We start from the raw sequence: 10,657 nt of genomic DNA, 5'->3' as shown, positions 1-10,657 counted from the left end.
TTTCTACTTTTTGGCTGTTGTGAACAATGCCGCTGCAAACATCTGTGTACAAGGTTTTGTGCAGGCACGTTTGCAGTTCCTTTGGGTACACACCCGGACGCGGCATTGCTGGGTCACGCGGTAAACTCTGTGTAATTGTTTGAGGCGCTGCCACAGTGGCGGTACCAGTTTTACGCTCCCACCAGCAGTCACGAGGCTTCCAATTTCTCCGCCTCCTTGTTACCACTTACATCTGACTCTTCTCTGGCCACGCTTTTGGGTGTCAAGTGGTAGTTAGTTCACTGTTTTCACTTGCATTTATTTCCCTGATGGTTAGCGGTGTCGGGCACTGGCCATTGGCATCCCCTCCTCAGAAAAAACCTCCAGTCAGATCCTTTGCGAGTTTAAGATTAGGTTGTCTTCTTAGTCAGTTATGAAGTCTTTATTTATTTTGTTACGTTTTATTGACGTATAGTTGATTTACAAGGTTGTGATAATTTCTGCTGTGTTCATGTATTTTAAATACAAGTCCCTTACCGGATATACAAGTTGCAAATATTTTCTCCTGTTGCGTGGGTTGTCTTTTCACTTTTTTGCGGGGGGAGGTGGGCACACCTGCAGCATGTGGAAGGTCCTGGGCCAGGGACAGAACCTCAGCCAGAGCAGTGACCTGAGCCAGTGCAGTGACAGTATGAGATACTTAAACCACGGTACCACAAGGGAACTCCCTTTTCAATTTCTAAAATTTATCTATTTATTTATTGTTGGTCACGTCATGTGGAAGTTCCTGGGCCAGGGATCAAACCCACATCACAGCAGTGATCCAAGCTGCTGCACGGATGATGCCGGTCCCTCAACCTGCTATGTCACGAGAGAACTCCTTCACTCTTTTTAATATAGGCAAATCATAGCCATTAATTTCCCTCTAGTCCTTACTTTCACTCCCTAAGTTTTGGTGTGTTGTTTTAGTATTTTTGGTGTTGTGTGTTCATTTTCACTCATCGCAAAGAATTTTCCCTTGTGTGTGATCCGTCACTTCTGCCTTGCTTTCAAAATTGTCTTCTGAGAGTTTGGTTAGGACACGTCTACAGGCACAGACCTCTCTTGCGTTTATCCTGCTTGGAGTTGTTGAGCCTTCTGCACGTGTACATTAGCATCTGTCATCAAATACGTGTGTTAGGAGAATAAAGGGCAGAGGCTTCACCAGGTCCCTCGGCATAAAAAGGACACGTTACAACTCAGGTAAAGACAGAAAGCGATCTCTGGGTCTGGAAGGCCAAGGAGCGGTCGTCACATCCAGGCTGGTCCCTGGCCCCAGCTCTCAGGTCTGTTTGGCCTGAAGAGCATTACGACCAAGACCCGGCGCTGGAGCTCCACCCAGGGTGACAGGCCTCGAAGGGCACAGGCCTGGGATGAGGCGGGCGTCCGTCTTCCTGAGTGATCCACAGCCTCGAGACACCAACTGGGGAGAGGGAACTTTGTCGGGTGACCCTAGGCTAAATCACTAAGCTCCAGCCACCTTAAATGACACTGTAAAATGTATACTGGTGAGTTCTGTACACCACACTCTAAATACAAGGACCCCAAACCCTGAGGGAGGGAATGAGGGAGATGCACCCAGAAGAGCCCCCACAGAGCAGACAGGGCCAGGCCTGGGGCAATGGGTGCGCCCACATTTAAGGCGCCAGAACCTACCTAGCCTGCTCTGCTGCCAGCTTTTCAAAGGGAAACAGAAGCCATCAGGGAAGGACACGTGCCCCAAGGCCTCAGCTCAAACGAGGGCTTGGGAAAGAGGAACCAGACGAAGGCGGTCAAGAACCCGCCAGTCTTTGACTTCACAGCCCTTCCCTACAAGGAGCACGGAATACGATTTGAGACACAAAGAGCCCCTAGACCCTACCCTGGACACTGCTGAGGGGTTTGAAAGTGCTGTGCAGCCAGGCTCGGAGAGGCATACGAAGTACTGGGGGCAGCTGGGGGGCACTGTGGGAGAGAAGCAGTAGCCTGTCAGAAAGGGGGAGATGAGCCGAAAGGTGCAGACATTAAGGCCGAGTTCCTTAGCAGATTGGGCACTGAGCGGCAGGGCGGCTCCTGAGTGGGGAGCGGGCAGCAACCACCACAGGTCTGCCTCACTGTGCTGTCGCCCCTGCCGCTGTGCTGGGTGGAGCAGGGACGACCCCGTGGTGGGAGGCAGGTCTGGCGTGGCTGGAAGTACAACCCACAGGTGGCCGCGGACTGAGGGGCCAGAAGATGCGTACATCTGTGGGAGGCCAGGCCCGGCGCCGGCCCCCTGTGGCGTGCCCCCCGGAGCCCCTACCTGAAACTGGTCGTGGCCCCAGGTCCAGAGGACAACGAGGTGACTGAAGAACAGCTTTATTGGTGACCCGAGGACACCAAGATCACTTCCAGGCACTGTCAGCCTGCAAGGCCGTCTCTTGGCAGGAAAGTCAATCACATAAATCATTTGTGTTCCTGACAAGGGGTCAGAGCGCCACGCCCCGTTATAAGAAAAATTCCAAATCCTGATTTCAGAGTCAACAGAAAGAAGGTGAGCGGCTGGAGTCCTGACACGTGTCAGTGCCCCCGGCGGTGGTGGTGGGTCAGGAGGCTGGCCCAGTTGCTCAGCAGTACCTGTGGGGCTGCGCAGACGAGGCAGAGGCCGGCAAGGCCCCAGGAATCTCCGAAAGTTCCCCAGAGGGTCCTCGCTTGGGCGGGCACAGAGCCGGGCCTGAGAAGGCGTCCGATGGGGTCAGGCCGCCGAGCGGGCCTGGGGAGCAGAGCCCCCACCCACTGGCCTCAGCACGTGGACCCTCCGTGGTCCCGGCTCCGTGGTGCGGCCGCAGCCTGTCACACGTCCCAGCTCCTCACTGCGGGGGCGTCCCCAGCGTCTTGATGGGGTACAGGTACCACATCACCACCCCCGACGGGTTGACGGTCACCGTGAAGTTGGTTGTAACGTGGAGGCCACTGATGATGTCGCCCGTGTAGACGTTCTGGGCCTGCGGGGAGGGCCGTCACCGGCGCCGCTTTAGGACCGGCTGCACAGAGGACGGCTGCTCCCCCCCACGGCTGGGCCGGGAAAGCCAGGGCTTTGGCCTCTCGGGGGGGCATCTGAATCCCCAGCCCTTCTCCTCGGGCAATGCCAACGGATGCCCAAACGCAGGCAGCCGTGAGGGGCCCAGCCCACCAAGAACCCCAGCAACGTGACGACACAGACTGATGGAAAAGCGGAAGCTCCGGCCTCAGGGGCTCCCAAGACTCACTTGCACACAGACGCTCATTTGTGCGGCCCTAAAACACCCGTGCGGAGAACAGCGCCCGCCCGCGGAGGCCCGAGGCCCAGGGCTTAGGGGAGGCTGTGTGAGCGAGGCCCAGCCACGGCCTCAGGGCGGCCCAAAGCCCCGCGGGAAGCAGGGCCCTCACCTCATACACTCTGGAGCCGTGAAGTTCAGCCGGCCGAGGGAGCAGTGGTAGCGATAAGGCATGTCCGTCCTGCGGCTGAAGAAGACCAAGGCGCAGGCCTCATTGGCCAGGGGTCGCATGAACACGTCGATGAAGGATTTCTCCTGGGCACAGAAGGTGGCACTGGCTGGGGTCCCTGCTCAGCAGGGCCTCAAGCCCCCTTCCCAACCCTCCCTCGAGTTCTGGGTCCCCCCAGCCCACGGTTCTGTGTCACGCAGAAGCTCGCAGGGGATACCCCAGCCCCCGCTCCCTGCCTTACCTCACCCTCCCTTCCCCCGCTGCCTCAGCAGATGCTCCCTGATACCTAGGCTGTGCCAGGCCCCACGCTAGGACAGACAAGTGCTGCACGGGGTCCTGCCACAGGCAGCTCATAGGGTCATGGGAGGGACAGGCGTGGGCAGCTGCTGGCACTGGAGTGGAGGGCACCATCCAGTAAGAACGATGAGCTCTGCCCAGAGCAGCCAGGAGGAGGAACCCCCATCCTCCAGAAGGCTCTTGAGCCCGCCTCCACCATCAGCTGGCAGGGGTGAGTTACCTCCTCGAGGCATCGCCAGCTCAACAAGTGCCTGCTACAGTGGTGTCGAGTTCTTTTTACTAGGGAGGCAAGGATCTGGGCAAAGAGCACAAGCTCTCAGGCGACACTGTTGGCATCGAGTCCTGTTGTACCATTCGCCAACCGTGTCGCCTGGGCTAAAAGTTACTGAGACACTTCAAGTCCAAGTTTCCTCAGTTGTAAAACAGGAAAAGAGCATCTAACCTTCTCAAAAAAGGTATCTAGAATGCCCGGCACACAGTAGGTCTTCGGTAAATAGTAGACCCTAGTACTAGCGGTTGTAAACTCCTGAACTCTGGAAGGAAGCCCCAGTTCTCTGCCAGACATCACAGATTTGCACACAAGTCTTGCCCTTCAAAGTGGGGGGGCCACACGGTTCCCACACGCACTTGTGGCGAAGTCTCCCCTCCCCAAATACCAGGAGCTGCCCTGCTCTGGCTCCGCTCTCAGCCACGGCAGGCGGGGGACAGTCGGAGCACTGCCAGTGGTCTTCCACTCAATGCAAACGGGAAGGATCCGCGGATTTCAGAGGCCCAGCCGCCCACCCCGTAACTCCCAGGCCCAGCCGCCCACCCCGTAACTTCCAGGCTTGCCCCTTTGTTTTCAGGGGAGCCCAGTCCCTCAAGCTCCCCACATTCCCAGTACCTTGAGAACCCTGCGTCCCTGGATGCCTAAGGGATCCTGGTTGATCTTGATCATGAGCGTATTCTGCAGAATGTCCACGTTCTGGGCAGAGATGGTCCGCAGGTCCGTGGACATGAAGAGCGGAGCCGCCAGCACTGTCCACAGGGCCATCTGGGACTGGGCTTGCTCGAAGCTGAGGCCAAAGTTCCCAATGAGCAGCTGGGGGCAGACGAGAGGAGTACTCAGCTCTGCCCTCTTCAGGGCAGTGGGCACGAGGGCCAACCCTGGACTCGCAGCAAGAGAAGTGGAGGTGGGGGTGGACGGCCACACGCGGGCCCTGGTTCTGCGAACCCCGTTCCCCAGTCAGGTGGCCCTAGGTAGGGTAGGACACGTCACTTTTCCTCTGGGTCCCAGCTTTTTAGTTCACCAAGACAATGGGGTAGTAATATGTTCTGGCCGTGCTACAGGTTGTTCAGATAATCTGATGGATTCTTTGACACGCAGGTCAAGAAATAACAGTCAGGTTGGTAGGAAAACAGACCTGGACAGAGTCCCTGCTCCTGGCACTGGCCACCCACCTGTCCTCATGACCAGTGAGCACTCCTGACCCCAGGGCAACCCATCCGCAGACAGGACACAAACGGTAAATGGTTGTCGCTAACACAACATGGTTGCCCACTTTTGACACCAGTTTAGGCGCTACATCGGCAGCCAAACTGTGCCAAGCATTTAAAGCATCACCCGTTTCACAAACAGAACAACCTATACATGGCAGCTACTATTATTATTTTCATTTTCCAACTGACAAAACCGAGGCACAGAAAAAATTAAAGGCCCAAAGGATGTGGCAGAGCTGGAGCTAGAATTCTAAAGCCGGCCAATTTCGGTTTCTGCAGGCGCCTTTCCATCTGGCCTAGTATTTCTAATTATTATAATCATCACTGACCGTAAATGCTTATTGACTAAATGGAGAGAGAGCCGTTAAACTGTAAGATAAACTGCAGAAGTTCCTGCTATGGAGCAGCAGGATCGGTGGCATCTTGGAAACACTGGGACGCAGGTTCGATGCCCAGCCCGGCACAGTGGGTTAAGGATCTGGTGTTGCTGCAACTGCAGCTTAGGTTGCAACTGAGACTCAGATCTGATCTCCGGCCTGGGAATTTCACATGCCGTGGGGCAACCACGCACACACACAAAACCCTGTAGGATAAATTGCAAAGAAATTTAAGTTATCAGGGCTAGATATGAGGCAGGTATGAGGGACCAGGTCTGCCTGTGGAGGCTTTGCTGGAGGGTAACAGTACACAGGACTGAAAGAGGGCTCAGAGGCAGGCCTAGCAAAGACAGTCTAGGGGGCACTGGCGAGAGCGTGTGGCTGCTCATGACCTTCGCCCTACATAGGAAGCAAGTCTCACGTAAGAGTCACTACAGACTAAGTTCTCAAGTTCTAAGAGACATCAGAACTGCCCGGGAAGACTGCTAACAATGGGCATTGCCAAGCCCTCCCCGAACATTCTGATCCAAAAGCTGGGGGTGGGGCCCTGAAACAGAATTGTAAGGAAGCTTCTAAGGCAAGTCCAAGGCAGCTGGTTCAAGGACACATTTCAGAGACCTTGATCTAGAACCTGGCAATGTGCTTTCAGGAAGACAGCACAGGGCAGTGGGCAATGGGTCTGCCATGGGCAGTGGGCCTTGGCCCATCCCCCTTCCATGCTGGTACCATGTCTGGGTCATTCCAGTGCCCGGGGCCTGCCACTGGCTGCAGAATGTCCTGGTGGGCCACGAACCAGTCCAGGATGGAGAGCACGCTCCACCAGGAGTCCTGGATGTCGTCATAGTTGCGCCAGAGGTTGCAGATGTCCGCTAGCAGGCTGTAGTTCACCTGGATTGGGGGAGAAGGCAGCGTCCAGCACCAGAGTCACACTCTGCTGCCTGGAGGCCCGCACGGGGGCCAGGGAGCCACAGCAGGAGACACAGAGGGTGGGGAAGCGGGGAGAGAACAGGCCCTGGGCGTGCTCAGGTTGAGGAAGGCCTTGCAGAGAGCAGTCCTGCTCCGGGGCTGCCCAGGGCTCCCTCCCATGTGTGCCAGAGGCCTGCCCTTCCCTCTCATGCCAGCCAGGGACAAGCCCAGGGCATGAACCCAGGCTGCTGTACCCAGAACCACATCCACCACACATGCAGGCCCGCGTTCTCTCAGGGAGTCCCCCCATTCTCCACGGCCTGCCTTCGCCCTCTGGGCTGCAGGTCTGACTGCCCTCCGTCTGGGGTCCTCTGTGCTGAGGGGCCCCCGGGGAGGGGCCCACAAGACCTCTCCGAGGCTAGGCCCCAGCTGCCTGGCCTCATCAGCTTTCGGCATCTCTGAGCCCACTCAGTACGAGCCAGGGTTCTGACGGCTTGTGGGGTGCTGCGGCAGCACATGAGTTATGATGCCCACATCCTTTCAGCCCACCTGACAAGTGTGTCCCCCATCACCCTGGGCTGGCGCAGGCCCCCTCGGGGGCACTTAGGATCCTCTCTGCGACCTACAAATCAGCACATGAGCGGCTCCGACGAGAGCAGCCCTGCTGCCCCGAGAGCGCGGAGGGCTGGCTGCACAGCATGACTTACCCTGGGGGGGAGGCCCCCTTCGTAGGCTGGCCAGCTGCAGGAGAAGGCGATGGGGCGGCCTGTGGCATTCAGGGCAGCAGCCATCTTGGGGTACCCTGGAAACGTCCAACCCCCATGTTTTAGGATGAAGACATACAAGAGGAAATCAGGGCCCTCAACCCAGCCCTCCTACCGAGTGTGAGGAAACTAAGGCTCAAAAGGCGGGGTGCATCCCCTTTACCCAGAGCTGCAAACACTTCCCAGGTGGGACCTGATGCCCACCCATCTTCAGGGAGCCTGGGAGCTAAGATCCCCCCAGGCCTCGGGTGAGGAGAATTGGGAAATGCTACTCCCTAGGGCCCAGAGAGACAGGCACTGGTGGGCCTTCCTTGGCCACCACTTCCTGTCTATCTGATGACTCCCAACCAGCTGTGGGACCCACCCTCAGCCCGTTCCTTGTGGGTCGAGAAGCAGCCATCCAGCTTCAGCATGTCCACCTTCCACTCAGCAAAGGTCTGCGCATCCTGGACCACCTTGTCTAGCGTGGTGCCCGGGTAACCCATGCAGGTGAAGCTGCCCAGATCCTCATAGATGCCCAGCTTCAGGCCCAGGGAGTGAGCCTGTGGGGGTTGAGAGCAGAGTGGCTCAGTTAAGACCTCAGGGAGCTGCCTCGCAGGCACAGCTGACCAGACCCCACTGAAACCTTCAGGGGCTCCCCAGAGCCCAAAGGAAAAGGTCTCCACTTGCTGGCCTGGCCTCTGCCAACTGTGGCACTGCCCCTCCCTCCAACACACACACCTTGCAGACTGTTTCTGGCCTCTAGGTGTGTGCTCCTGCCATGCCCTGATGGCTCAAGACTGCTTCTTCTGGAGAACCTTCCTGAAATCCCAAGCTAAATAAGATGTGCTTCCTTGCTCCCACCCACCCCAGTGGGCCCCAACTAGCTGTTGACTGATCTATTTCCTCCCCAGCCTGAATTCTCAAGCAGGGATTAGAGAAATGAGCCCTCAGTCGGGTGGGGTGGAAAGAGTGGTCTGGCCCCCAGGCTAACGGGCAGGGCTGGCCTGGGGTCGGGTGGGGCTCACGTAGTCAGCCAGGAAGGCAATGCCATGGGGGAAGCGCTTGGGATCAGGCATCAGGTTGCCTTTGGCATCACGTCCACCAATCCAGCAGTCATCGATGTTAAGGTACACGTAGCCCAGGTCCCGCCATCCATCCTGTGCCAGCCGGTCGGCCATCTCCATGAAGAGCCGCTCGCTGGCACGGGGCAGGGGACAGGGCAGCTCAGTGGCCCAGCATGGGCCTAACCCTGACCCTACCTCCCTTCCTCAGGGCTTTTCAGACTTGTCAGATCCTCTGAGTGCAGCCCAGGCCACAGGGACCATAACCTTGCTGGCAGCTGATGACGAGGAAGCCAGGTAACAAGTGCAAAGAACACCAAGGGTTAGCTCATGAGGCCCCAGGCAGAGAGGCAAGATGGGGCAAGGGGAAGCCACTTATCTCCCTTCCATTATCTCAGGAGGTGTATCTGCCACAACGTCCCTGTCCCACAGGTCTAAGGTCTGCTCCCGAGGCCCCAAGCCAGTCACGAGGCTGAGAGTCGGATGTCCCAAAAGTTACCTCTGGTTGCTTTCTCTCTGGGATGGGCTCTAACCCTGCCCTCCTTTCTAGCCGACCCTCCTCCACTCCCTGCCCCCAGTCTCTGGGGGCCCTAGGCAAGGCGTGCCAGGGGGTAGGGACCTTACTCACCTGATGCAGTTCTTTGGGTCCTCGTCACAGTCAATGTTGCAGCGGAAGCGTTCCCAGGCCAGCCAGCCCATGGGTGGCTTCCGCAGGAGTCCATTCTCCAGCATCAGCACCTGGGCCACCAAGGCCAGCAGGAGCACTGCAGGGGGTTTGGAAGGACGGCCATGAGTGGCTCCTGTAACTCCAGCCCTCACCCCACCCCATCCACATGCTGCCCAACCCTGCAGAGACTGCCAGCTTGCACAGGAGGGGAACTAGACTAGGCTGCCGGATGGCACAGGAGGGGAACTAGACTCCCAAGCTTAAGGGGGGATGGGCTCCTCCTGCGAGTGCTGGCTCCTGCAGTGCAGTGAGTAGGCGGATGGTGTCTGCAGTGGGCAACTTGCTACTGCCTAGGTCTCTACTCGCTACCGCCACAGTAGTCCTGGAATTATCAAAAACACCTGAGGTCATATCCTTTCCATATCCTAACCAGCTCCCCCAGCTCCACTCACACGGAGCCTGACAGTACACTGTAGCCAGACTACAGATGGGTCTCCTGAGTCCCATCCAGGGCTCTCTGTTCTCCACAGATACCCAAGAGGCTTCAGAAGGGCTTAAATGGTCAGCCAGTTGGATCTGCTCCTAGACAGCTCACTTGGGCAGATGCTTTCCCCCTACAGCCTCAGTTTCCTTACCTCTAAAATGGAATTACTGTACCAAAACTTTACAGGGCTGTTCTCAGCATATATGAGAGGGCCTCTGCCCTTGGGGTAGAGGGAATGAGAAAGGAAAAGAGGGAGTTCCCGTCGTGGCGCAGTGGTTAGCGAATCCGACTAGGAACCATGAGGTAGCGGCTTCGGTCTCTGCCCTTGCTCAGTGGGTTAAGGATCCGGCGTTGCCGTGAGCTGTGGTGTAGGTTGCAGACGCGGCTCGGATCCTGCGTTGCTGTGGCTCTGGCGTAGGCCGGTGGCTACAGCTCTGATTAGACCCCTAGCCTGGGAACCTCCATATGCCACGGGAGCGGCCCAAGAAATAGCAAAAAAAGACAATAAATAAATAAATAAATAAATAAATAAATAAAAGGACTGACTGAATGAATGAATGAGATTAAAAAAAAAAAAAAAAAAAAAAGGAAAAGGCCTCCTAGACAGGGAGCATGTCCAAGAATAAGAGAGAAACACGTCTCCCCACATACACACAATAGGGAAGGAGGCCCAGACACCACAGGACTGGAACTTCCTCCAGGCAGCCCCACCCTCAACTGGTCACCTACCCTCCCAAAGCCTCCCCCACCCGTGTAGGTACCTGTCTTCAGCAACATTGCTCTGGACTCAGCGTTTCAGAACCTGACCAGATCTGCTCTGCCTTTACCAAGCTTTATATGTTGGGCTGTGGAAGTTAAGAAACGTTAGGAAAGCACTGGAGTCACTACCGCCTGGCTAGCCCTGCCGCCCTTAACCTTGGGTGTGAACCCCACTCTGGGTCCCCAAGCCGCCCTCACAGCCCCCTCCCCCTCTCCTCCCATCACTCCCCCGAGCCCGGATTCTTCCTAAAGAAATACTACTCGAAGTATCCTGGACTTAGACCTCACCCCCTCGGCAGTGCGAGGGAACCCGGAGCGCCCAAGCGTGGCCCTGTGCCAGGCGGCGGCCAGAGCGAGGCAGCCCAGGAAGAACAGCGGCGGCGCGTCGGAACCAGGCTCCGGACTCCCACTGAGACTGCGCT

General features: G+C 57.1%; 1 protein-coding gene across 1 annotated transcript; it reads right to left on the bottom strand.

Moving 5' to 3' along the window:
• On the bottom strand, positions 2,844-10,253 carry NAGA (N-acetylgalactosaminidase, alpha-). Its single transcript, NM_001123222.1, is given in 10 exon segments — positions 2,844-2,978; positions 3,403-3,420; positions 3,423-3,545; positions 4,640-4,837; positions 6,339-6,500; positions 7,226-7,320; positions 7,647-7,824; positions 8,290-8,461; positions 8,954-9,089; positions 10,238-10,253. Coding segments are annotated over 10 exon segments (1,233 nt in total).

The sequence above is a fragment of the Sus scrofa genome, chromosome 5, assembly GCF_000003025.6.
Source record: "Sus scrofa isolate TJ Tabasco breed Duroc chromosome 5, Sscrofa11.1, whole genome shotgun sequence".
NCBI classification, from domain to species: Eukaryota; Metazoa; Chordata; class Mammalia; order Artiodactyla; family Suidae; genus Sus; species Sus scrofa.
The sequence above is the reverse complement of the archived record's forward strand: the minus strand, read 5'-3'. Positions and strand labels throughout refer to the sequence as shown.